The sequence below is a fragment of the Glarea lozoyensis genome (genome assembly GCF_000409485.1).
Source record: "Glarea lozoyensis ATCC 20868 chromosome Unknown GLAREA1, whole genome shotgun sequence".
Classification (NCBI taxonomy): Eukaryota; Fungi; Ascomycota; class Leotiomycetes; order Helotiales; family Helotiaceae; genus Glarea; species Glarea lozoyensis.
This window is the reverse complement of record NW_007360983.1, coordinates 445,575-471,821: the sequence shown is the minus strand read 5'-3', so window position 1 is coordinate 471,821 and position 26,247 is coordinate 445,575. Positions and strand designations below refer to the sequence as shown.

Here is a 26,247-nt window from a genome sequence, read left to right as displayed (position 1 = left end):
TACATCGGTCTTCGTATATTGCGATATGAACAGTTGAATTCCCTTCAATTACTCATTTCCCTAAGTCGCACTCGATTCCTTATCAGGAGGAAAGTAAAATTTCTACGTCTAAAGGTCTACCAAAGGGAATCTAATCTCTCAATTCTGATACGCCATCCCACGCTCAAGTTGACTGTAATGTCTTCTTGCAAATATCATCCAAGCAACAACATTCCCTGAAATGCTCAATCAACCCACTCGGATATCTCCCAGTCCTGGGCGTCGTCTTTAATCAGTAGCCTCAAGCGCTCAATCTTCCATTCGGTATACAATGATCTAGTTGCACCTGCCGCCTTTCGGTGTGCTTCTCCTACGCTCCCAACTCTAGCGTCATGAGGAGAGCGCCAAACACAAGTAGCCAGGTTTCTACCATGCCCATCAGGCGAGCCAAACCAATACCTAAGGAAGTTAGCGACACGAACCTTTTGGTCTTGGCAAATTTCTTACTTGAGAAATCCTCCACTCTCAGTGGCTTCAGCGTGAGCTGCTTTATCGAGGACACCAAGATCAGCGTACACTGTTGTTGGTGGAATTCGCGACCGAAATACGACGATATAGAACGAGGATTCTGTCCACTTGAAGTCTGAAAGTTCAGCCATCCGGTGAACAGAATCTACAACCTCTGGCCAGTTAAAAATATCGATGTAGGGAGCGGTTGAGTAGTCCTCCCTTACACATTTCAACCCGACGAGTGCTTTAGCCAGTAGCTGGTTGGTGGTATCGAGAGTTCGAAGATCCAAAAGATGGGGTTTCTCTTCGTATGGAGATACGATTAGAAAATTCTCCTCGTCGTTATACTTTGTGTTGATGTTGCTGAGGACGTTGTCCTTGATGGCGGCGGTGAGGCTTGTATCGTCGGCGGATATTGTCTCCAGGGAGCTACCGAGTCGATGTGTTGTTGAGTCAAATCCTGGACGGCTAGCGACGCTAACTGCCATTGTGTATCAAAGAAATTTATTGATGAAGGGTAAGTTCTTCTTGGCTATAAGTGTACTCTGGAAGGGGAGGAGGTTGTGGTTTTAAGGCAAAAGTTGGGAGATCGACCATGACGATGGAATTTGTACACTTATGTGACCCATGCTAACGTGGTATGGTAGGACGTTTGCGCTGAACATCGTGCTTGGGTCATATAGCTGGGAGTTGGTATCATTTTATTTGTTCTTGTGTGCTATGGCGCAATGCTTTCTTTGAGTGGTGTTATCTTTGGCTAGACCGACGGCTCCTTTACTTGCATTACCCATGGTGTGCATCTGAAAGCCAAAAACACTTCTCACCGCATCACGATGTGAATGCAGGCTCACGATACCCTCGTGGAACCTGGACTCCAAAAATGCTGGAATTAAGTGTGGGAGTTCTGGCAAATTTCCTATCACTTATGTAAGTGACCCCATCAATTAGGAGATACCACCTAACAACTTTTAAGGGCACAGATCTTTCATGCACGCCTAATGTTGTGATAACATCGGACGATACGACCTTGGATTACTGCAATTGATGGCCGTCGGGTGCCTCGAGACGACTCATAGTCCGACGAACCTCGTGCAATAAATACGCATCCTGGGGGAAACGGATGATGGCCTCCGGAGCCTCACCGCTCATAGCTCGTTGAAGGTGCAGACGACGCGCATCAGAAGGCAACATCCAATCACCGAATTATCTTTCACGATCGCTACCGAGCAATCGAACTGTTCGGTAGGACTGCCGAACACATTTTCGAATCTCTGGTATGAACTGGCTTCGTTGACTTAAGGTTCGGCAGTCCCGCTGAATCCCAGTTGTCCATGTGCATTCTTCAATCCTTCAAAGGATAAGACGCAGTTACAGCCGGTAGTCGTCCATCGAGACATCGTGTTCTTCCAAAGAGTGCATGCGAGATTTGATATCACTCCTCCGAAAAGCAGGGTCGCATAGTTCTATCTGCTCGCAGGAGATTAGGCACGCCTCAGAGATAAACGTTATGATAGGTCTTCCGTGGTGTTTCCACGTCGTTCACCTAACCATACTCGTCCACTCTCATAAACTCCAAGATATAATCCACTTCCTAGTGCAGTCCATGCTGCTCTGAGTGTTCCACCTCGGAAGAGCCCTCGCATTCCGCTATCTCTGTAGACCTCCTGCGCAACCACGAAGCCACTCTTCTTCAAACCACCTGTCTTCTCTGCCAAATCTTTCAGCGATCTCCCTTGCTTCCGACTCTTGTCCACCTCCTCCATTGCGGCCTTTTCGGAAGTCTCGCCCGCAGCAGATAGCATAATTCTGGTTTTGACCACGTCAACTGGGGTTGTGATAACAGCTGCGACGGATCCCGCACTTCCTGCGCTAATCGCAGTGATCATTGCTGTTTCGCCTAAGGTGCCGGTAAAAGTGCCTTTATCTTTCCTATACTGTTTGATAGTTGTTTTCAGATGCTCAAACATCGGAAACTGCATTGCTGTGAAGGGTAAGTTCCGAGCAGCTAGTGCCGTGTATCCTCTCCACAGTTGGGATGGACGCTTGAACTTTCGCAATGTTTGTAAGGTCGCAGAAGGTTGAAAGACGGTTGAGGCATTTGATGACGATCCGCCAGCTGGCTTGCGCATCATTTGGGCATTTTGCTTCAGGACTTCTGCAGGCGTTAAGATAAAGCAAGATACAAGTTCCGCTATTGACGAGGCAGCGCTGTGAATGAAGGGTTGAGGTATTAGAGGCGAACTTGAGCCACTCAGAGTTGGATTTGCCTTGATGAGTCCGCTTTTGACGGCTTCATAAGCTGTGAAGAATGCTCCCGCTGGTATTTGTAAGTTGAAATTGTCCTTGAAGCTTTCTCACATGTGTCATGAACCAAGGCCAGGGTGACTTACATGATGGTATGGTTATCAAAATGATGCTGCCTACCCCTTGGTAAAGACCAGCGAAGAGTAAACGTTTATTGATAGCTGTTTTTGAAGAGTTGTAATATATTTTTTTATAATCCGGACTTTGAAAACGCGTTTTCAGCGTGTCTAATGGATAAACAAGTAAGTCAACTGTGAAAGCCGCAAAAGCTCCAGCCTATTGATGTCAGTATGGTTCTTTTTGACAGTAATGCCAGAGAATGAACAGTTCGGGCTCTACAATACACGCCGTTTGAAGAAGGCAAAATCTACTCAAAACAAGTACAAATGATACCGCTCCGGTGGGAGAAATATTCGGCCTGCGTAGTGTGACAAGCATCTCTATCTGGCCCTATTTGGGAAGGAAAATGTGTACTTACTAGGAGAACATCCGTGTGAGTATTGCCAGACATTTCCGACGGCAACTTAACAACCACGAAATCAAAGGATGTTATAAGCAAGGCTCAAGAATATATCAGGCCCCTTGAGAAATCCGGGTTCTAGCTGAATTATGTACTGTCTTTGAAGAGTGAAAATTAGTAGCATTATGTCATCGACAAGGAGGTTTATCGATAGGACGCCATGACATCCAGCTCTCGATCCCTGTATCAAGCTTCATTGCCACCACCCCCATACCAAATATCCAGCGTCCAACTAAAGCTTTAGAAAACATTCTTTTAGACATTCTAGACCACTCGCAAATATATCTCTGAAGCTTCACCCTGGCTCAATACTTCTGGTCGCGGTCTCGCCGCGTAGAATCCCCTCCGAAAGCTATCAAGCAAGAAATCATGGCACAACCACCAAATGCGCCGGAATTAACACCACAATTCTGCTTTAACACTGTGGCTTTACGAGGTACGCAATTCCCCTGGAGTTTTCAAACACACGTACTAACGTGTGTATCGCAGACTTCCTACGGATATCCCGCTCCTCAATCGACGACAGCATAACGCAAAACCTAAACGCCCTCTTCACACCCTCAAGCACCGGCTTCGATCCCTCCTCAACCACCATCCGCACCCCTCGATCGCGTCGAATTCCCGCCTCATCCTGCAACACCTTTAAAAACAAAGTCTTATTCCCATCATGGCAGGTTCGCTCTGACGTCTTGAGTTACTGCGCAAATGTGGCGACTAGTCCGGACCCCGATGACCCCGAGGCGGTTCAGAGACAGGCAGAGGAGATGAAGGATCGTGAAAGGATGGTGGATGAGAGGTTAGATCCTTATTCGGCGAGATTCTTCCCTACGGAGGCGAGGACGGAGAGATTGGCTGCTCTGATTAGGCAGGAGAGGGGTGTGGAGGGGATTGTGAGGGCGAGGAGTTGGGGACTGGTTTCTGAGAGGTGTGGGGATGAGGGGAGGGATTGGGAGGCTGCTTTGGGGGAGTGGAGGAAAGGAGAGGAGAGGAGTAGTGTCTTGGAGAAGAGTTGATGTACATGAGGTATTGTGTCGATTGTTTGTTAGCGGTGCATGCATGGATGGGATAGCGTGTTAAGCATACTTGAAAGGCGTTTGAAATAGAAAGATCATTCAACTCTACAGATTATATTTACGGCTACATTTGATCGCGGTCGACAAGATAAGTGTAAGTAGACTTTCAATTATTTGGTAGATGTCGACTTATTTGGGCTTGGGCTTGGTCAGCATATTAGATGCAACAACAGATGGTATAGCAGGTTAATAGATGTTTGTCGTATATCACTGCTATGTAAAAAACCGCCGCCTATTAAATGAGAATCCAGCATTGATTTATGTAACGACCATGATCCAAAGCGGCATCTGCGTCATTAGATGTTTTCCAGACGCCTAGATACTGACAATGGCTCTTCTCTGCACAATGCTCTTCGCTATACAGTAGTGAAAGCCGGCAATACCTTTTGAAAAGAAACAGACTACCGAGAGCATTTCAACAACTGCTTAATCGGATCAAAAACATGCGATCATTGATTAGGGTCCTGTTAGATAGGGTATGTTACAGTGGTCATTGCTGAATGAAGTAGAGAAGAGTTGTAAAATCTACTTTAGACAGGTTAAAGTAATGGCTATTTCTAGGTATTCTGAGAATTTAAAATCAGTTTTATTGTTACAAAGGTAGGTCATGCTAAGATTGCCGTGGTGTTGTTAGAAGTCGTTGATGTTGGCCCGAGCGAGCTGCATCTGTCTCGCCAAATAGGCTTGCCGAAAATGACGATAAATGTTCTAGGACGAACGAGCTCTACGCTTCTACCCACACGACTTCTCAATTCTCTCTCTCCCTCCCTCTCTCGTTCCGGCCCCACAACCGTGATACTGGTAGCTCGACCCAGGGCGAAGATCGGCCGTATCTTATTACCATTGCATCTTTACCTTCGAAGCTCCGCCAGCAATACCCCCACCAAAACCTCACGGGGCGCAAGTGAAAGCCTTCCCTCCAAGTTGCGAGTCCGCGATCACTAAAGCCGGGAAATTCATTCTATAGTCTCGACGCGATGCCACAGGTGCTCTCAGCGAAAGAGCAGGGTCTCTTTCGCACCGTGGTGCGGAATTATGAAGACAAACAGTATAAGAAAGGTTTGGGCAGCTGCCTCTGGGTTGCAGACAGCAGCTAACAATTCCTGTAGGTATCAAAGCTGCCGATCAAATTCTCAAAAAGAATCCCAAGCATGGCGATACGCTGGCGATGAAGGCTCTCATTATGAACTCCCAGGGAAAGACAGACGAAGCATTTGCGCTGGCGAAAGTGGCCCTTCAATGCGATATGAAATCGCATGTTTGCTGGCATGTGTATGGATTATTGTATAGGGCAGTCAAGAATTTCGAAGAAGCGATAAAGGCATACAAGTTCGCGTTACGGCTGGAACCAGACTCGCAACAGATACAACGGGATCTAGCTTTGCTCCAAGTACAGATGCGGGATTACCAGGGTTATTTGAACAGTCGTCGTGCAATGTTGACCGCGAGACCTAGTGCCAGGCAGAGTTGGACGGCCTTAGCTGTCGCACACCATCTGAATGGGAACTTGTCCGAAGCCGAAGGTGTCCTGACATCGTACGAGGAGACATTGAAGAACCCTCCCTCGAAGACAGATTTCGAAAACTCTGAGGCTGTTATGTATAAGAACTCCTTGATTGCTGAGCAGGGCGATTTCCAAAAAGCACTGGATCACCTGGAGTCTGCCGGAAAGCATACCTTGGATAGGCTGGCATACTACGAGCTTCGAGCTACATATCTCACAAAGCTTGGTCGGACAGAGGAGGCCACGAAAGCGTACCGGGCTTTAATTGATCGAAATTCCGAATACAAAATGTACTACGACGGGCTGATTGAAGCGATGGGTATATCTGAAGATAAGGCGGCCAAGAAACAGCTTTTCGACGAGTACGCGGAGAAATACCCACGGTGTGATGCTGCTCGACGGCTTCCTTTAGATTTCTTAGAAGGTCGGTGAAACCCTCAAAATATAAGACTTATCGCTAACACATTCTAGGTGACGAATTCAAGGAAGCTGCTGATCAGTATATCAACCGTATGCTGGACAAAGGTGTTCCCTCAACATTCGCGAACCTCAAACATCTTTACTCCAGCTCTTTCAAGAAAGATACATTACCTGCACTTGTGCAGCAATATATCGACAGTGGTAAGAGCGAAGCCAACGATGAACCAAAGAGAAGTGGAGATACTTCCAAAGGTGCCTCTGCAGCATTCTACTTCCTTGCCCAGCATTATAACTACTATCGCAGCCGCGACTTGGACAAGGCTATGGAATTTGTCGAGAAAGCTATCGAGCTAGAACCCAACAGCGTCGACTTTCACATGACTCAAGCGCGGATATGGAAGCATTACGGAAACTCGCAAAAGGCTTCTGAGATTATGGAAAAAGCTCGGACTTTAGACACACGGGATCGTCACATCAACACCAAGGCAGCCAAATATCAATTGCGAGACAACGAGGGAGATGCTGCACTCAAGACCATGGGGTTATTTACCAGAGCTGAGACTGTTGGTGGCCCGCTCGCTGATCTTCATGATATGCAGTGCGTTTGGTACTTGACCGAAGACGGCGAGTCTTATGCTCGCCAGGGTAAGATTGGACTTGCCTTGAAGAGATTCACCTCAATATACAACATTTTCGATGTGTGGCAAGAAGATCAATTCGACTTTCACAGCTTCTCTTTGCGAAAGGGCCAGATAAGAGCATATATTGACATGATGAGATGGGAAGATCAACTGAGGGAGCATACCTTCTACTCCCGGGCTGCATTATCTGCTGTCGATGTCTACCTAAAGCTTCATGACAAGCCATTGTCGAACGGTACGAATGGAAACTCAGATGCCAATGGAGATGATGCCGCGGAAAGAAAAAAGGCTGCTAAGAAGGCCAGAAAAGAAGCTCAAAAGGCTGAGCGCGAGGCCATAGCCAAGAAGAACGAGCCAAACAAGGCAACTAAAGAGGTGGAAGCCGATCCAAAGAAAAAGGACGACGATCCTGATGGAGCAAAACTTGCTGCGACGACAGAACCAATGAATGATGCTATGAAGTTCCTTACACCTTTGCTACAATTTAGCCCGAAGAGTATTGATGTACAAACTGCAGGATTCGAAGTGTACATGCGAAGAAGTGAGTTACAAACCCGATTACCATTTTTACAAGTTTTTTTTGCTAACTATATAATAGAAAAGTATGTCCTCGCGCTCAAGTGCTTGCTCGCCGCCGCAGCTCTAGACAAGGAACATTCCAAGGTCCATCAACAAATCGTTCGTTTCAAAGTAGCTATCGACAGCGAGTTTGAGTCTTCGGAATCCAAGATCTCTCCCAAGACGAAAGAGGTCATCACATCCGAGTTCAACCTCTTACCCGCCTCAACTTCGCTCACCAAGTTCAACGACGATTACCTGGCCAGTCACAAAGATTGCGCCCGAAGGACTCTATCTGCACTTAGCGTACGAAAACTCATATCCCCTGACGCCGCCCCAACTTGCGAAAAAGACGTCGCAGCAGTCCTGAAGCTCTCAGCCATCACCGTCGAAGAAGCACAGGAAGCGTTAACCCTCCTTCGATCCTGGAATAGCAGCGAAGTCGACGCATTCAAATCCAGCGCCGCCCAGAAATGGCCTAAAGCCACAATCTTCGAATGATTCCGATTTCGATTTTGACTAAAACGACTGTATCTTGTATTTATGGATTTCGATACTCATTTGATGAAGCCCTGCCGCTCTTAATGCGTTTTGGGAGTAGGTAGGCGTGGGGGTATAGCATTTGCATTGGCATGGAACAAACATGTGAGGGATAGTTTAGATAAAAGTTTGTGCTGAGATGGGGATGGGGTGTGAGAGGTCATTTAGGTGGCTTTCTTGTGATATTTAGAGAGGAATTTGAAAGAGTTTCAAATTTTTGTTATTCTCTTGTGTGGCGTGCTGCTAATCTCTATTTTGTTAACATTTCCCCCTTCTTCATTCCATTCAAGATAGGTCCAAATTACTGATCAACAACATGGACAGTGTTGTTCATCTGCTTACCTTGGTATATACCAAAAGATCCTCCTTAGTTGGTACCAACCCTCTAGGTTGGCACTAGACCAAAAATCGGATGATTCTCCAAAATTGGAGATTCCAAACACTCGAAGAGAGGATTATATATCTACAAACTACAACATACTACATCCCTTTCTCATACAATACACCCACAACCCATCGTCTATAGCTACAAATTCTACAAAGCCCTCGCTTCCCAAAATTGGAGTTGGTATCAACAAGCCCAAGCTTCTCAAATATCATACAACATTACCACCCGCCTTTTAAACATCTATTCCTCATCCTCTGTCAACCCCTCAGCAACAGGTCTCTCCGCCTTCTTAAAGTACTCCTTCGTACTCCGCCCAAGCGATCTCAAACCCCCTTTAATCCAGCCTTCAACCTCCTCCTCGGGGATCTTGAATGTTTTCGCGCGCTCCTCCTCTTCTGCCGTGATCTCGGCTCTTCGCATCCGACTTGCTATCCGCGGGTCAAGGATTATGGGCTCTAACCACGTTCGTTCTGGCTCGTCTTCTTTTCGTACCCGAGTGCTTTTATGCCATTCTTTTTCTTCTTCGTAGAGCGCGGTTTGTTGTTCCGCTGTTTGAGGGACTTGTTCGCTTGATGCTTGCGGTGAGGTGTATGAATCGTCGGCTGTGAACGAGGTCGGTGTGTTTGAGGAGGTGGTATGGTATGGTCGGTAGGTGGATAAGATTATAGCTGCTGTTTCTCGTCCTATTGAGTCTGCTACTTCGCGGCGGTTGAGGAAGCGCCACATTCGTCGTGGGGTGTTGAGGAATCCGAGGATGTGTGGGAAGGAGATTGGTATTGATGGGTCGAGTTCTGCGGGGAGTTCTTTTGGTAGAGCGGCGTTTGAGTATTCGGCGACTGAGATAAATGGCGCCAGCTTTGGCGGTTTCTCGTCAGGCTTCTTTTCTGGTTCTGGTTCGGGAGCAACCTTTTCGGCTCCTTCGACGACTGAAGTGTCATGGATTACTGTCGCATCGAGAGGATTTTCTGTGTCTGACGATAGAGGACTATCGCCTGGGGGCGCAATGACAGCTGTTCCGATTTCTTCAGGTATTGGTACTTCTGCGGGTTTCGCTACGACAGGTCGGACTGGCTCAACTAAGGGTCCTAACCAACCCTCATGGAGGCCTCTAACATATTCCTTCCAAGTATGTCGCCCAATGACAATATCTCCACGAGGACCATCGAATTCCTGAATGCCACTTTTACTGCGCACTTCCAATACCGGATTCTCTTCCGTTCGCTGAGCTGGTGGTAACCTAGATTTGCGGATTCTCTCAGCCAATTCGGCGCGGACGTCGCCCTCTTTCCTGCCCTGTATAAATTCCCAATCCAATCCTGATGCCACAAGAATAGGCTTCACATATAACTTAAAGTGATCTTGCGCTGATCGTAGCCCATCTGCCGGAGGACCTTCCAGAAACACCGTAAGCTTTCTAGGCATTGATTTTGGATCCAGTGGCTCCTTCGCGATATGTTCAACCAGCTTACACCATTTCCTCTGCGCTCGTCTCTGTTCTCTCTTGTCGTATATAATGGCTGCGGTAAAGGATCCAGTAATCGAGAGGAATATCATCCAGTTTCGCGAAGGGAGTTTTGGTCGGAAGTTCTCCCCGAGTCCCATGTATTTGTAGATAGGATTTGGGTTAGGTAGTTTCTTCTCTACCTTGATATCTGGCTTTGGCGCATCTGGCTTGGGCGCGGAAGCCTACATGATGTTAGCATGTATGGAACCAGTATATGGTGTATTCGAGTCTGAGATATACCTCTGGGAGTTTCGAGCCATCCGTTGCCATTTTATTGTTATCAGGCTGCAAACTTTCTTCAAATAAGTGATAGATTTAATGTAAGACAAAACGATGGAACCGATACATCCTAGACAAGAGGTTTGGAGCAGAGGAACTGTTCGAAGCTTTCAAGACATTCTCGGTCCAAAACTTTTGGAATGATTCCGAGAAGATAATCCGGTCGGCTCCACCCCGACCCCTGAGCTATGAAATCCGGTAGGGATATCACGTGAAAACTTTTGCTTAAAAGTCTAGGTGCTGTAAAGCGTTAAGAAGTAAGAGAAATTATTTTTGGAAAAAAGACATTTAAATCCGGTAGTAATCAATTAATCTTTGCCTTGCGCACTCAGAACTCTTGGACTACCTGGAAATCCAAGGTTGGCTTTCGATCCTTGCCGCCGAACGCATCCATGACAGAAATTCAAAGCCATCCTGACGAGGAGAAATCATTGATTATAAAATATCAGAACGCCAAGAGTAAAGACATTTCTCACACATATACCATAACTCAATTCTCTTTACAATTCAACAACTAATTGTATGGAGCTTCGAAAGTCTGTTAGTTCGCCGCTTTCGTCGCTTTGATGTAATAATAAACCTGCGCTAAACCCAAATTGCCACGTCGGAGGGCGGTGACCGTGGAACTTTTTTACGCTTCGAACCTCAACTCTGAACGAAATCCTACGTCTACCGAAAACGACTTGTCAATACACGATATCCATATTCCAATTCACAGAAAGCTTTGAGCGCGTTATTCATCTCGTGGTGAACGAAATTTGTAAGAAAGTTCCCGCAGCACCAATTTCGAAATCGCCTCCATGCACCTCAACAGGCAAACTCGTGACGATACATTAAGCTCACTCATAAGGAGGCAGAATTTCCTTCTGACATACATACCGTGAGGTATTGTGTTTCAAAAAACGGTACAATACGCCTGAGATAAGGCTTGAGACTTGATACGTACCACCGTCCTTTTCGAACCCAAGCTCGTTGCCGGTTCCTAGCAGGTGGAAAGCTTTCTATTGTCCGAGAAGCACCTGTACCAGAGGTCCGGTCTACGACGACAAACAGTTAAAAAGTCCCGCCTTTCTCGCGTTGCGGTAGTGATAGAAGAGCTGTGTTTCACTGGGATAGTATTCTTGAATTCACCTGTCTGGTGGTCAATTTAGAAATAAGGCCGCCAGGTGAGTTGCCGTGTTGCGGCAGGTCCTTTGACTTTCTGCGAACACTCAACAACCCAGCCGTTTGGAGCAAGGAAGTTTTAGTTCTTGGGTACCAGGGGAGAGTCTATTCGGCGCGCTAAGGGTGGTGTCGCAGCAATGGGTGCTGTCGCAATAGAGGCAATGCCTCATCAGAAAGGGTTCGGGAATGTCGCAAGATCTCCGACCTCTGCTCTATCAGCAACAAGGCCGTTCAAAGGATCCCCTAACGTCATATTCAAGCACTCGCGCTCCCATCAAGACCTTCCGGTACGGTTAAGAGATAAAACCCGAAGACCATCTTCAAAGGAGGATCGATCACCTTCGCCTTCGCCGAAGAGATCTCACACCGGAGGTGGCGGTCGGCCAGCAAAGCAAGTAAAGCGCAGTGGAACTGGTGAGCTCCTCTCATTTCCAATATTCAGATTCACTTTTCCGTTGAGATAACACCACCTTGTCCAGCAACTAACAACAAATAGATGTTCAAATCAATTTCAAAGGGCTAAAATCGACAGAGCGTTCCGGCTTAGAAAAGAATACGGAGCTCGGTTCTCTAAAGCGGGCTCGTGAGCCAGCAGCCGTTGATGATTTTTACAGCAAGCGGATGAAAATCTGCAAATTGGATGATGCAAATATTGACGACCATACGAGGAGAGTGCAGGCGTCAAATTGGGCTTTGATAATCAAGCAACAAAAACTAAAGGTATGCTATCTATATTGCAAGGCCCCCCTTGTGTCTTACTCCTCATGCTTGTTGTCTGCTATTTTCTTGCCATGTCACATCAAATAAACCCTTCGGTTTCCCAGTTATTTGCCAAAATGGCGCTTTTCGACCATTCCGATTTCAACAAATAACACATCATTCCTCTATCGGGGTGTCTTTATTTGACTCCAGCAGAAATGTCAAACCAACGAGACTTTTCGTTTTTCCCGTTTAAATTTATTAGACTGTATTTGAGCAGACTGTGCTGACGTCTCTTAAGGCCGACAGCATCATATCCGATCTTTCAAAGACACCACCTACTATACAGAGAGGATTTGACAATTTCACTGGGGTCTTGTGCTACCGAATATCTTTGATTCAAGCTTTATTGCACATCCCCAAGCTTGTAACGCTTCTGTGGGAGAACCACATGCCATCCTTATGTGTGGTCGACGACCGAAAGGACTGCTCAGCTTGCGCTCTTCGTGGCGTAGTGATTTCGTACTGGAAGGTGCAGAATAGTTCTACCCTATTAGCCATGTTTCGAAACCTACACGCCTTACTCAGACGGCGTGGTTGGACAGAAATGGGGCAAGGTGACCCAAATGAACAACTTACATTCTTATTCAGAATCCTTCGCGAGGATTTACCTATCGCCACATATTCAGACATCGATTCGCTCTTCTCGTCTTCTATCAACCAATCCATCCCTTGTTCTTGTGGGCACTCTTCCATTACAACTTCATCGCAGACCCAGATGACAGTTTGCCTGGCACCCCAATTACGGAACGGTACCCTTCAGCAGTACATTGCACGTGGTGTAACAGATACTGTTGACTATCAGTGCGAAGCATGTAAGAAGAATGGCCAATGCAAGAAGACACGTCTTTTCGATGACTTATCAGAAATCCTTGCTATCCATCTCTCACGACGTGATGCCTTCGGTCGTAAGATCAAGACTACAGTCAACGTTTCACACACCCTTGATCTCACATTATTGAAAAGTAAGAGTAAGACGGATAACGAGAGATGGAAATACGAGCTCATATCCGTCATCCAGCATAGTGGAGGTGATAATTCTGGTCATTACATATGCAGTGCCGAGGGACCAGATAAGCAATGGAGGATGTTCAACGACCGGAGCGTGTCAAGAACCGAGGTTGGCGCTGTGGAACGGTCGTTCTCTCCTGTGATGTGCTTCTACAGGAGGGTTAGATGAAGTCAGCCGAGAACTGAAGAAGGGTTGTATGTTTTCCTGTTTATCATGGAGGGTCGAGTATTTGCATATATTGGATGGGACATTGCATTAGGGGCCGCATTTTGATGGCATTGGTGGCGTTTTGGGACGATACCATTTTGAAGAGGCACGCATAGATTTAGATACAAGACGCAGATTGTGGAAACATTATATTTTCAACCTTTTAACATACCAATTAAAGCATCACGAGAGTTCTTATCGGGGTCTAGCTGACGAATCGGTGTAGCGAGAAGCCTCAATTCAGATTTAGGGGGGGGTTCGGCTCCACGGGTCTACACCAGCCGTGTAACGTCAACGTTTCCAGGTGGACGTTGTGCAAGGCGGGATGGACTGTACGACCCCACATTACACCCCGCTACCCCTCGCTCCCACTGTTGCCAGGTTAAATGCAGCCGACATACAAGTAGCTCAACTTCTTCGAGCTTCGTGAACAAAATTTTTCTTGTCGAAAGCCAATTCTATCTACTTCTCGTTCGAAAAATCTGACCTAGAGCTCATCCAAATTATCAAATCTTCAAAATGTCACCGTACAATGTAAAATGGGGCATCATGGCCACAGGTGGAATTGCGACCAGTAAGTCCTCCTTACTTCAATATTCTACAGCTTTAAGTACATTTCTAACTTTTCTTTCTAGCTTTCGCAAAAGATCTCCTCTGCGACCCATCTACACGATCTGTCAGTGATGTATCCCACACCATCGTCGCCGCCGCATCATCGTCATCAAAGTCTCGCGCCGAGGAATTTCTGAAAGATATCAAGAACCCTGGTGAAGCAAAAGCATATGGCAGCTACCACGAACTTGTAGCAGATTCTAATGTCGACATAATCTACGTTGCTACACCACACTCCCATCATTTCCAGAACGCCATGTTATGTCTCGAAGCTGGGAAGAACGTGTTGTGTGAGAAGGCTTTCACTGTCAATGCCGAACAAGCGAAGATCTTGGTTGATACGGCGAAATCAAAGGGACTATTCTTGATGGAGGCAGTCTGGACACGTTACTTTCCTCTCTCAATCAAGATCCGAGAGTTGATTAAAGATGGCAAAATTGGCACGGTCAAGCGCGTCACCTCAGATCTGAGTTTCAACTCCAACAAACCCGACTCGGACGCGCTCACCTTCGATGACAGCCATCGCATGATCAACATGGATCTTGCAGGAGGAGCATTATTGGATTTAGGTATCTACTCCCTGACATGGGTTTTCCAGATTTTGTATCTGTGTCAGAAAGTGGGGGAGCGGGAGAAACCTAAGGTTATGGCTGCGATGGATAAATATCATACGGGGGCTGATGAGAATACTGCTATTATCTGCCATTTCCAGAAGGGAAGAACCATTGGTGTCGCTACAACTGGTTTGAGAACTGCTACCCAACCAGACGGGGAAAATAGTCCTGCGACCGGCCCTGCATGTCGCATTCAAGGCACCAAAGGCGAGATCCAAGTTATTGGTCCTCTATACAGACCTTTGGAATACAGAGTTATCATGAATGGTGGGAAAGAGGGTGTGGTGGAATCTGTCAAATGCCCAATTCCCACGGATCCTAACAGGGAAGGTAAAGACGGGAAAGGCTGGGGTCACGGTATGTTCTGGGAAGCTGATGAGGCTGCGAGATGTTTGAGGGATGGAAAGAAACAGAGTGAGTCTTTGACTTGGGAGGAGAGTATTGTTATTATGGAGACTATGGATGAGGTGAGGAAGGCGGGTGATATCAAGTATCCTGAGTTGATTGAGACGACGGTTTATGACGCGAAGAGTTCGTTGAATGGGAAGAATTAGATGAGACGTGGGAGTGTATAAGATTAGGAATTGGTGAAAAGCATGTATGGAGTAGCAATGTAGTGGCTGTCAGACTGACATGACTTATTCGGATCTATTTCTGTGAAAATGTCCATCTGGACTTGTGGCCAACATTGCTTCATTATTCCAAGTTTGGACTCTGCTCGACTGATTCATGTCTTCAGTTGCAAATCAACTAACACAATAATTCAAGAATCTGAGCAAAAATAGCTTTCCTGTAACAAAAAAGGAAAATACTGTGGTTGAACAGGTCGCAGTCGGAAAAGCCAAATCGAGTCCGATAACTAGTAAGATATGGCCTAGAGTATAGACAGAATAGAATTAAAGTCTTTTATTGTATTCACTGTTAAAATTCGTCGAACTCAATTCAAATAGAAGTAAAATAAAATGGGAAAGAAGACATAACGAAGTATCCAACCGATTGAAATTGACATGAACGTTTCAAGATCTGCTAAGCATGTTTAAATGTACGTCTGACAGACGCCCATCAATAAATAACACAATGGGCAATAATTTCGCCACTGAGCCGTTAATTTAATACTCAAAGCGAAGATAGGAACCTTCGTGTTGAACAGTTTAAGCATGTCTTGCTAAAAGAAAAAGATTTGTCAAAAAAAAAAAACATGTTGGACGCAATATATGAAGTTTTTTCTCCAAGTCAAACGAAGAAACATCACAAATCGACTTATAGTTTGTCCTCGTTGGTTTCATTATAGCAGAAGACCGCTGGCTTTTAGAGTAGAGATTTAATTCAAGCTTTTTCCTGAGATTCGAATCGAAGATGTGTTGACTGTTGTTATGCGTGTTGCTCAGATGTGGATCTCATTTCGGTAAGCTCAGTTGGTGCTTTGTGGCACCCGATTTGGGACAACTGCGTATATCTTCTTTCATCTGGATTAGTATGTTTCTTGAAGGATTGTCAATACAAGAGAGGTCGATTAAATGTTTCTCTATCTCTCTTGATAGGAATATGAAGATAATAGAAGGATCTCAAGTATCCAGTTCCGTGTTTGCGAATTACGTATTCCCCGTTTCCTGAACTATGATATATCAGGCTTGCTGTGAACTAACTATGTGTGTTCGATTTGACATTACCTACAACCACCTCAATTTCAAGCTGCAAATACATCACCCCCAGAATCATTGAAAGCCAAAACACTTACTATCGCGACCTAGATTCATAGGAATCACCGTATACATTCATTCATTACCGTTATCATTACTCCACGCCCAACTACACACCATAACCTCACAAAATCAAAGCACCGACAACCATCACCAAACCCCTGACTGCTCCTCCTACACCTCCCACACTCGGTGCAGCAGCACCAGTGAACTGAATAGGTCCATCTGTAGCAGTGGTTGAGAAAGTACTACCTGTACCAAAGACAGGTAGTACTAAGGTGTACTCTGAGTTGAAAACGAAATCGAGGTCAAAACTGATATTGATGTGGAGGTTTCTGTTGTTGACCTGGTACTTATGACTGGATGAGAAGCTTGACCCGTTGACGTTTCGCTGGTTGTGGAAGTAGTACTTGCACTTATCGTGGTTGGACTTGAAGTCGTGCTACTTTTGTTGAGACTGACATTAAGATTGATGTCGAAGTCGAAGTAGAACTGGACGTTGATCGTGAATTTGAACTCGAACTCGCCGATGTTTTCGAATTTGAGCTCGAAACAGTAATTGACCTCGATCTCCAAACCGAACTTGAACTAACCGGCCTTTTTGTAGTTCACTTCGAAGTTGAGCACAATTTACTTGACGTAATAGAAACACCACTACTTGTTGGTGTCGTCCTCGAACTTGACGAACTTATCGTAGAAGTAAGACTCCGCAGCGACTCCGTGATCGAAAAGGTAGCCGCACACTGTACTAAATCCAGACCATCGGGACAACACCACGTCCGTGTTGATTTGGTTTTAGTGCAGTAATAACCATCCTTTTAATCTTTTTCCAGTTCTGGATTTGAGAGGTGGGGGACTTACAGCCATTCCTATCAGCACAGTAAATCTGGTTAATGGCAGTGTCGTACAGTATGTCTTAGTGGTAGAAAGACATCGTCTGAATGTCGGACCACAAGTTGCCTCGCAGGTTCTGGCGAGACGAGTACAGGTTAGACCATGGGTTAGTGGGCAGCCGTTTGTTTGACGGGCCAGGAGGGCGAAGGAAGGATTGATGGATACATCTGGTGTGTTGTCACTTTTTGGCAGGAGTTATGGGCGAGGGTCAGTGCTTGCTAGGGCATATTATGAGGAAGGGGGGGATTGTAAGAGTTGTGAAGAGCATTTTTATGTGAGGATGATGCTAAGCGAATGTAGGAAGTGAAGTTTGAGTGGAAATTTAGGTTTTGTTTTGGAAAACTCGGTAAGAGAGAGAAGAGGTCAAGCAGAATGAAGGACGAATAAGGGTTACAGTTTATGATAAACGAGAATGAGTCTTCACATTCTTCATGTCTCCATTCCTGGGCAAAAGGTCTTTGGCACCACCCTCCACATTTGCAATATAACTACCAAGTTGTTACACCACTTGCAGCCTTGTAAAAATCTTCCATTACCCCGTTTCTGCGGTCAGAACATACGGTTGCGGCAAGCGACGAGGCTTAGTATTAAGCAAACTATGGAACAATGGGAGGACTCAGCAGCTGCGAATAAACTCAGTCACAAATTCTTGCACCTCTCCATGCGTTTCCAGGAGGTATATTTTAACAAGCGAGCAGAATTGCATTTCTGGAAAGACTTGAGTAGCATAGAAATGAAAGGTGGTGTTGCCAAAGCTCTCAAATCCAATAAGGCTGAGTTTGGATCAGCGGGGATAAAGCAGGGCCACGACTCGTAAAAGACTCGACTGGAGGCCTAGTCATGCAACAGTCATTTGACATAGAGCTCTAAAAGAACAGTCCTCGTGAAGGGAGGATAACGTGATGGAATTGATATTCCGGGCACTTTGGCTCATGTGCTTGTGCTTCCTTAAAAATTTCCAAATGAAAAAGAAAGAGACAACCCCGTTGCAGGCAACTGGAGTCGAAATAGACTCTTCTATATAAATCACAGCTTTCGGCTGAGAGTTGCTAGCGAAATTGCCGCATTAACACGAAGAGGAAAAGATATTGTCCTCGAGCAGTAAACTTCTGCCTCCCTCTTTCAGCGCACTCCGGTAAGTTCACTTCTGTAAGCTATTGTTTGGCGATTCTTTAGGTTCGAAGTTCTGGTGCACTATCTGGATGTTGACTTGATTCGTCTTTCTGAAGCCATAAGCAAAGGACATGACGCGGTATGTCATGGCAGCCTTTTAAAGGCTGAAAGTAGAACCGCGAGCCTATGTACTGATTATCAATATCAAATCTTCTGATGGAACTTCTGGAGATAAGTAGTAGGAAGTGTTGTTGCTCAAGGATTCAAGATCATTAATCGCCTCTGCCGATATTTGCACCGGAAAGGGAGTCCCACTCCCATCCGTAGACGATATGAATAAAGAGCATTACTCCTCTTACTAAAGACTTTCAAAAGTCTTCACACTTATCCAACGTGCGAACGTAGTGTCCAAAAAGTCCACAGTCTAGGTCTGTCAAATGGCCTTAAGGATATAGTGCAATTTCGCAAAACAACCAGGAAAGTTGTAAGTTGTTACACAGGATAACTACTAGTCAGTGTAAGCCACCATTACCAACACATGCGAAGTGCATTAGCCTAATATCCGGATCAGTGACGGAGAAGTCAATTTAAGCTTCAATGCTGTCCGACCCACTTCCCCACAGGACATCGTGTTGAAGATCTTCCAAAGAGGGTAATTGATCATTTGCAGTCAGTTCTACTGTGTACCAATCGGTTGACGTTATTTACGAAACCCTTTCGTTGACGTCGGCGAATCGAGAAATAGTTTGCGACAACTGCGACAGATCGCCAATTGAATGGCTGTCGTGACTTCTCCCGTCCAAATGCTGAATGATGAATCCAAGGAATCGTTATCAAATATTTGTTTTTATTCCCCTTCAAGGTCCAGGCTCTCCCAAATTTCTTATCACCCCTATTCTGGCGATGGTCTTCTGGACAATCCACTTTCAGCTTCCCGTGTCCCAATCTATTGGAGGGGCGCAAATATTGGCTGACCTCGATGCGGCTGAAGCTGATCAGAAACATCATATTAATTACTTTCCCTTTGTCACTTTCCCTTACTTCATTTCTCTATATTACTTTATATTAAATATGTTGGCGAAGTACAGCGCGACGTGGAATCGCATCCCCTGGGGTGTGGTTCTGATTTTCTTTTCTTTCGTCGTTTTTCTGCATCTTGTGCTTCATGAATTTAGTCCTTGGGAGAGAGATTTGGTTAAGGCGCAATTGATCAGTGGAAACGGTTCGGTTTTGCCAGCGGAAACAACGACGGATTATGAAGGATTGGGAAATGTTGGTGCTGCGACGGATGGAGATGGAGATGCCCCAATAACAGACGAGCCAGAAGCTGATGCCCACGATGATCCAACGGGAATGGGGAATCCAGCCATGTATCCAGAAGACTCCAGCGAAGAATATGTTGCCATCTGCATGGCAGTCAAAGACCAAGTGCCAGATTTATCAGAAGTACTTCTGCATCACTATCACCATCTAGGAATTCGGAGGTTCTATTTGATGGACGACGGATCGGAACCACCTCTTTCAACTTACGAAGACTGGAGCATCCCTCGCGAGCATATAACATTCCATTATTACAATCGAACGACCGATCACGTCCCGAACATGCAGGATACCGTTTATAACGAATGCATCAATTTGTACAGGAAGAAACATACTTGGATGGCGTTTTTGGACGCAGACGAGATGCTAGAAGTGACAGCTGAGGAAACCCTGAAAGAGTTGCTGCAGAGACTGGAAAAGAATCGAAGTATTGGAGCACTAGCTGTTAGCTGTACGTTTTCTCTCATCCGTCCAGCATTCTTTTTCTAACAGATCCTAGGGATGACCCACACATCAAACGGCCTCCTCGAACGTCCCTCCTCAGCCCGCAAAGGCTTCACAGACTGCATCTGGGACGGCAACCCCACGCACAACGGCATGTACAAATCGATTGTCAAAACCGAGATGCACGACGGGGCGTCCGGCGTCCACGGCGCACGACTCCTCGGAAACACAAAAACAGTTGGGGAAGACGGATTCGAGGTTTCCGGCGGAAGAAGGACGCCGACGAGAGATCGGATAGCGTTGCATCATTATGCGGTCAAGAGTCGACAAGAATATATTGAGAAGATGCAGAGGAGTAATGCGATGGATCAGCCGAAGCCGTGGAGTTTTTGGGATGAGGTTGAGGCTCAAGGGGGGGTTCCTTGTCCTCAGATGGCGATGTATGAGCCTTGAAGGAGATGGAGATATCGGTGCCTCAAACAGGATAGGAAGTGTACTGCAGTGTCAGTGCTATGATCGAGCCAAGATGATGAAGGAGTGGCTAGTTGTGAGGTTTATGATATGCAACCAGAAGAAGAGCTCGGTTGCCAGATTGGAGACGTCTTTGTCGTGGAGCTCATACGGATTTCTATAATAAGCGGAGAAGAAGGATGATTTCATCTGCTTAGAAATCTCTTTGCCCGACGTGTTGGCACATGTATGTAGACGGAAAAGCCGTGTTTGGAGATTTAAGGTTCTCTATAGCGAACAGGATCAACGCTTCCCAGCTTGCGCAGCATCTTTATGATGGATTTGAACTCAGCCCTTGGTTGAAATGTATGAATTCTTCGTATAGTGTAACATACATTACGTAGACCATTTATCATCACTGTCGCGTGAAATGATTGACCATTTATCATAGCGAACCTCCACTCCCTCTCCCCCTCCTCGGCTCAACCCCGGCATCCCACTCCCACAACCCCCTCCCCCCACCAATCCCCTTCAAATCCTCTTCACTTTTCCCCCATCCCACACCCTTTCGTTCATATCTTCTAAAATCGAAAAAAGCCACATCCAATCACCTTTACCAGTTTCTGAACACCGGTACAAAACTACCCTGCTTTCGTGGCTCAGTTGGCTAGAGCGTTGGTCTCATATACAATATGTCTATATGAAACAACTGCATTACAACAGTTGGGGTTATCCAAAGGTCGTGAGTTCGAGCCTCACCGAGAGCATTAGCGTCTTGAACACTTTTTTTTTCTTCATTTTTTCTACGTGATTTTATTCGGTTGGGAAAGTAAGGTTACGTAGGGGAGGTTTTCATTGTGAGGTGTGTGGATTTGTGGGGCTGCTGCTTGTTGAGGAACTTTTTTCTGCCGTTAGAGTGTGTAGTTATTTTATTCTCTGAGTCTGTTCGCTGTACACTTCATACGCTAGAATTATGAAAAAAAAGGGTTGTGACCTATTCAAAATGGTATAAATTGATCCCAACATTCATTTCCTAAAACCCAATCCAAGACTACAACGAAGGAGTAGATATTTACAACCCCCACTACATTTCCCATAACATATCATTCAACACCCAATCACCCAATTAATCAACAGAACGCCGCCCATTTTCACAAACCCATACCCTCTTTCCATCAATTGCATCAAACCTCTTCCCACTCCAACAAAATCACACATCACGACCCCATTTGCACCTGCTGCGCATTCCCATTATTCTCAAGCATCATTCCATCAAGCCTCAGCAGTCCCAAACTCATAAGTCCACTCCCGGTGCTCCCACTCCCCAATCTCATCGCCCATCTCCATCTCGCCACCAGGTCTTTAATTTCATTAGACTCTGTTTCCGTCTCGCAGATAACAAGGAGTTGCATGAGGAATGAAGATGCGATGGCGAAGTTTGCTCGGGACCCTGTTTACTATTAGCCAAGATGATTTTTTGGTACGGTTATGGGGGAGGCTTACAAGAATGCCAAAACGCGTCTAAAGCACCTTGTCTGAGGTTCTCTACGAATTCAACGACTTCCTTTGCGCATTCTTTGGCGCCTTGACGGACGGCTCGGACGGCTTCTCTACTTCCAGCGACTCTACGGTCCTCCTCGTCCAGGGGGCCGAGATTTTCGAGCGGACGTAGTAAGGCACGGAATAGAGTCATCTGAGTAACAATGTAGGCTAGTGACAGTGATGGATTCCCACTTAACCGGGCCATACTCCTGTTGTCTGCCCTTTCTGGTTGACGAATGGCTAAAGCTGGCGGTAGAGAATCATTCCAAGATTTTAAGCGTTGTCGAAGACTACGAGCGAGTTCCAGTGAAAGGTGAAAGTCCTTCGATGTTCGCTGCGTTGCGCGGAGTGAGAAATATGAGTCCATGATGTCGCTTAATATCATGGTCAGCTCAGACAATAGTCTGAAGTGGGTAGCGTCTGCTTCTTGCTCTAAGAATGCAGGTATCGCATTTGAATTCGGATCCAGTGATGGTGCTTCCAGATCAGCATCTGTGAGGGGTAGTACGTCGAAATCGTCAACCCTAATGTGACTTGGCATTCCAGCTCCCAATGACGCCCATTTATCCATGATGAAAACTCCGTACCACAATCTTCTTCGTAAAGCTATTTCCCACGCGGGAAGACTCGACCAATCACCACATTCTCTCATAAGGCCTAACGTTTGCGCCAAACTGACTGTCCATCCAACTAAACTCGTTTTCCATGGTGTGTCTGTGGTGTACCGATTCGTTGGCGCTCTTTGTAAAAGTAATAGACACGCCTGTAAAGTAGCTAGCCTTGGAGTATGCAGTTCTTGTGTGACAGAAAGCCAAGCTATTCTAAACAGCGTATGTGAGGGAGGAGGTGCGTGAACTATGGTCGTAGCAAGTAGGTCGTCGTATATAATAAATGGCAAGGCCGTTGCGTACATAGCTGATAATAAAGACAATGGAAGAACATGAAGGACGCTAGGAGATATGCCTCCATTGGGACATATCTCACTCTTGGATATTATAGGGAAATATGGGTATACGAATCGAACGAAGAGACCAATCAACCTCAATGCCTCCTGCTCAGTGAACATTTCTGCCACGTCTGAGCGGCATCTTACAAGCACATCATCTTCCACACGGGGCTCTCCTTTCTGAGCAAGACTGTCATCTGCCAGCATAAAAACAACAGGCGGCTCCCCTTTTTCGTCCGGTATCGAATTCGCGTTGGAGCTCTTTATCCGCCGATACGTAAGCTTGGATATTGTGCATTCATCATTCTCGTCGTATCGATAGTGCCGCAATAGATATGGGTTCGACTCTCCAGTTTCCCCTATAAACCTAGCAGACCTCGTCGCCTGAGAATCCAACGGCCGTATTCTGACGCCTCCCGACATCATCTGCAGATAAGGATCCATGGTGTATATAGGCGATCCATCTTGCATCTGCTGAAGGTGATTCGGGGATGACTGCGTATCCAAACCATTCTCTCCATTCATCCCATTGTAAGGCGCCTCGTGATTGTACTGCGCTATGAAACCTGGACTCAATTGGCCGGGTCCAACATCGAAATGCTGTAGAGGTGCTGCAGGTAGTCGTTAGTAACATTCTTCGGATAACAAGTAGGCGATGGTGGTAGAAGAATGTTAGTCCTACCTGAAGCTTGCACCTGTCCTCCTCCTGCCACCGACGCGCTACCCTCTCCATTGGTAGCATTGGGCCTTCTCTTCTTCTTTGGCCGTTCCACAAAGGTACACTCACGGCCATGAGATGCGCAGAGCTGGCACGGCGGGGTGATATCAATCTTGCATGCTACTTGTCTGGCGCGGCAAAAGTCACACGGGCGATACTTCCGCGACTTGTACGACCGCGGGCCGGGCTGAATATTGGCGGAGGCAGGCTGGAGCTCGAGGCCGTTGAAGAAGTCGGTCGGAGACAGCGAGGGAAGCGCAAAGTTGTGAGAGTGAGGGTGTTGATGTGGAATCGGCTGTGCTTGGGCGTGGTGGGTATGCGAGCGTGAATCCATTTGGCGTTCCCCGAGACGAGTGGGCGAGTTGAGGTGGAACAAAAGATGCGCCAGCGCCAGCGGACACCAGCAGCTGCTCTAGGGAATGCGCTTGCTTCGCTCGGGCGCTGCTGCTTGCCGTCGTGCTGCCGAACAGTCGGCGTCACACTGCTGGTTACGGTGGGTTTGCAGCGGTTTGGGCGCTGTCAATTCACCGAGAAAGCCTGAAAATTGACACTTGCTTATCGTTGTTATCGCTGAAGAGGCCTGGAGGTTGCCAGCTGGATGGGTCGTCGCAGCGGCTGCCAAGTGGATAGATGGTGGACTGGAGCTGGGGATGTGTCGGTGTTCTTCGGAATCTCGTCTCCCACTTTACAAGAAACAAACGCGAGGCGATTAGATGCGGCAAGATTACAGGAAAAGCTGAGCAACACTTCGTCTAAGGTCCATTCTTGACTCAAGAACGAAACAAACCAAGGACGTGCAAGATGCGGGGCGCGTGCAATGAAACCGATCCCATTTTTGCTGGCGAACCTCCTTTTTGCAATATGAGCGGGCAACGACTTGGCCGCGTGTTATCTCTTTTGTAAGCTGTGGTAGAGGTTGGCTCTGTTGCATCGCCGACTAAAGTGGCGAGCTGGCAAGAGATATTGTTAGACCAATGTAAGTGCTATTTATTATCGTTTGCATGAGATCTGGTGTTTTGTTGGAAAGTTTTGAGTTTGTGTCTATTGGCTGAAGTCAGCTACGTCTATCGTCTGAATAGCCTCATTGAATCTCATGTCAAGCTTGGACCGAGAGCTCGCTTAGTCTTTCATATACAATAAGTTACTTGGGTGTGAAGAGCTATCAAGAGCCTTTCTAATATTTCATTACCTCTACGTTCAAATCGAGCACCCACGCTCCTACTACAATGGCACGAACACTCAAAGTGGCCGCTGCCCAGCTGGGCCCGGTGCATCTCAACTCGAAGCGAGAGGAAACCCTCGCGCGGATGATCACGTTGTTACAACAAGCGGCAGAGTTCGGTGCTCAGTTGGTGCTATTCCCAGAGTGTGCCTTAACGACATTCTTCCCCCGTCATCTCATCAAAACTCAAGAAGAATTGGACACGTATTTTGAGCACAACGATGATCTACTTGACTCGCCAAACACAAAGCCACTCTTTGATGAAGCAAAGAAACTTGATGTCGATATATCGATAGGCTTTGCTGAAAGGACTAAGGAGGGTACTGGCTACAATACCTCTATCTATTACAGCGTCAAGAAGAACGAGGTCATTGCCAAATACCGAAAAGTCCATCTCCCTGGAACAAAAGAGCCATTCGAAAACCCAGACGCCGTCAATCAGCTCGAAAAGAGATATTTTGAGATTGGAAACCTAGGTTTCAAAGCTTTCCGAGTCCCTGATATCATTCCTGGTGTTTTGAAAAAGGGAGATGAGTCTAAAGCCGAAAGAAATGGACTCGGCGATCCTATCATGGGAATGCTGATCTGTAACGACCGTCGTTGGCCTGAAGGATGGCGATGCTACGGACTTCAAGGAGCTGAAGTGGTCTTGTGCGGTTATAACACTGCTGGATTCGCACCTGATCTCTGGGGAACTCAGAAACCGATGACTCCTCAACAGGCAGAAGACGATGCAGTCTTCCATCACAAGCTGGTGATGCAATCGAACAGCTACATGAACTCTTGTTTCTCCATCAGCGCGGCGAAAGCTGGGTTAGAAGACGGGAAATACGATTTGATTGGAGGGAGCTGTATTACGAGTCCTGAAGGACATGTGATTGCGGAGGCAAAGGGGAAGGATGATGAGATTGTGTTTGCGGAGATTGATTTGAATGAGTGTAGACAAGGGATGGAGAAGACGTTTGATTTTGCTAGACACAGGAGGACGGAGGCTTATGGGTTGATTGTTGAAAGGGCTGGGGTTGTTGAGCCTGAGTTGTTGTAGATGGTAATAATATGTCTTGGAGGGAGTATACAGGAGTGTAGAATAAATCTATGGTTGCTCAACCTTGCTTAGTATATTCTTTTCACAGTCCACTAGTGCGTTGTAAGTCTAACGGAACACCTACATAGAAGACGATAAATTGTACCAAAAACCTCTATTCACTCGATGCTTATAATCAAATATATTATGTTGTCCCTGTAACTAAGACTAAATAGGTTCATTGAGGAAGCATCTTCAGAATGTCCGTTCCAAACATTGTTATACT

The 26,247-nt window shown here is 46.3% G+C and overlaps 11 protein-coding genes across 11 annotated transcripts; 7 read left to right on the top strand and 4 right to left on the bottom strand.

Moving 5' to 3' along the window:
• Nucleotides 1–224: 224 nt before the first annotated feature.
• GLAREA_08814 (uncharacterized protein) lies at nucleotides 225–977 on the bottom strand (the record flags this gene model as incomplete). The annotated part of the gene is made up of 2 exons (XM_008077775.1): nucleotides 225–438; nucleotides 487–977. The coding sequence occupies 2 exons, from the start codon at nucleotides 975–977 to the stop codon at nucleotides 225–227; spliced, it is 705 nt and encodes a 234-aa protein (XP_008075966.1).
• Nucleotides 978–1,994: 1,017 nt separating this feature from the next.
• Nucleotides 1,995–3,304, bottom strand: GLAREA_08813 (Mitochondrial carrier; the record flags this gene model as incomplete). The annotated part of the gene is made up of 3 exons (XM_008077774.1): nucleotides 1,995–2,806; nucleotides 2,880–3,069; nucleotides 3,272–3,304. 3 exons carry the CDS (start codon nucleotides 3,302–3,304, stop codon nucleotides 1,995–1,997), a joined length of 1,035 nt encoding a protein of 344 aa, XP_008075965.1.
• Nucleotides 3,305–3,682: 378 nt separating this feature from the next.
• Nucleotides 3,683–4,326, top strand: GLAREA_08812 (uncharacterized protein; the record flags this gene model as incomplete). The annotated part of the gene is made up of 2 exons (XM_008077773.1): nucleotides 3,683–3,749; nucleotides 3,803–4,326. 2 exons carry the CDS (start codon nucleotides 3,683–3,685, stop codon nucleotides 4,324–4,326), a joined length of 591 nt encoding a protein of 196 aa, XP_008075964.1.
• Nucleotides 4,327–5,363: 1,037 nt separating this feature from the next.
• GLAREA_08811 (TPR-like protein) lies at nucleotides 5,364–8,010 on the top strand (the record flags this gene model as incomplete). Its single annotated transcript, XM_008077772.1, has 4 exons — nucleotides 5,364–5,445; nucleotides 5,496–6,314; nucleotides 6,362–7,492; nucleotides 7,550–8,010. The coding sequence occupies 4 exons, from the start codon at nucleotides 5,364–5,366 to the stop codon at nucleotides 8,008–8,010; spliced, it is 2,493 nt and encodes an 830-aa protein (XP_008075963.1).
• A 667-nt stretch (nucleotides 8,011–8,677) lies between these two features.
• Nucleotides 8,678–10,211, bottom strand: GLAREA_08810 (uncharacterized protein; the record flags this gene model as incomplete). The annotated part of the gene is made up of 2 exons (XM_008077771.1): nucleotides 8,678–10,123; nucleotides 10,182–10,211. The coding sequence occupies 2 exons, from the start codon at nucleotides 10,209–10,211 to the stop codon at nucleotides 8,678–8,680; spliced, it is 1,476 nt and encodes a 491-aa protein (XP_008075962.1).
• A 1,310-nt stretch (nucleotides 10,212–11,521) lies between these two features.
• Nucleotides 11,522–13,323, top strand: GLAREA_08809 (Cysteine proteinase; the record flags this gene model as incomplete). Its single annotated transcript, XM_008077770.1, has 3 exons — nucleotides 11,522–11,798; nucleotides 11,881–12,104; nucleotides 12,385–13,323. The coding sequence occupies 3 exons, from the start codon at nucleotides 11,522–11,524 to the stop codon at nucleotides 13,321–13,323; spliced, it is 1,440 nt and encodes a 479-aa protein (XP_008075961.1).
• Nucleotides 13,324–13,881: 558 nt separating this feature from the next.
• Nucleotides 13,882–15,142, top strand: GLAREA_08808 (NAD(P)-binding Rossmann-fold containing protein; the record flags this gene model as incomplete). The annotated part of the gene is made up of 2 exons (XM_008077769.1): nucleotides 13,882–13,936; nucleotides 13,998–15,142. The coding sequence occupies 2 exons, from the start codon at nucleotides 13,882–13,884 to the stop codon at nucleotides 15,140–15,142; spliced, it is 1,200 nt and encodes a 399-aa protein (XP_008075960.1).
• A 2,638-nt stretch (nucleotides 15,143–17,780) lies between these two features.
• Nucleotides 17,781–17,999, top strand: GLAREA_08807 (uncharacterized protein; the record flags this gene model as incomplete). The annotated part of the gene is made up of 1 exon (XM_008077768.1): nucleotides 17,781–17,999. The coding sequence occupies one exon, from the start codon at nucleotides 17,781–17,783 to the stop codon at nucleotides 17,997–17,999; it is 219 nt and encodes a 72-aa protein (XP_008075959.1).
• Nucleotides 18,000–19,366: 1,367 nt separating this feature from the next.
• On the top strand, nucleotides 19,367–20,512 carry GLAREA_08806 (Nucleotide-diphospho-sugar transferase; the record flags this gene model as incomplete). Its single annotated transcript, XM_008077767.1, has 2 exons — nucleotides 19,367–20,066; nucleotides 20,115–20,512. 2 exons carry the CDS (start codon nucleotides 19,367–19,369, stop codon nucleotides 20,510–20,512), a joined length of 1,098 nt encoding a protein of 365 aa, XP_008075958.1.
• Nucleotides 20,513–21,726: 1,214 nt separating this feature from the next.
• On the bottom strand, nucleotides 21,727–24,049 carry GLAREA_08805 (Zn2/Cys6 DNA-binding protein; the record flags this gene model as incomplete). Its single annotated transcript, XM_008077766.1, has 3 exons — nucleotides 21,727–21,959; nucleotides 22,013–23,608; nucleotides 23,680–24,049. 3 exons carry the CDS (start codon nucleotides 24,047–24,049, stop codon nucleotides 21,727–21,729), a joined length of 2,199 nt encoding a protein of 732 aa, XP_008075957.1.
• Nucleotides 24,050–24,941: 892 nt separating this feature from the next.
• On the top strand, nucleotides 24,942–25,982 carry GLAREA_08804 (Carbon-nitrogen hydrolase; the record flags this gene model as incomplete). The annotated part of the gene is made up of 1 exon (XM_008077765.1): nucleotides 24,942–25,982. The coding sequence occupies one exon, from the start codon at nucleotides 24,942–24,944 to the stop codon at nucleotides 25,980–25,982; it is 1,041 nt and encodes a 346-aa protein (XP_008075956.1).
• Between the last annotated feature and the right edge of the window lie 265 nt (nucleotides 25,983–26,247).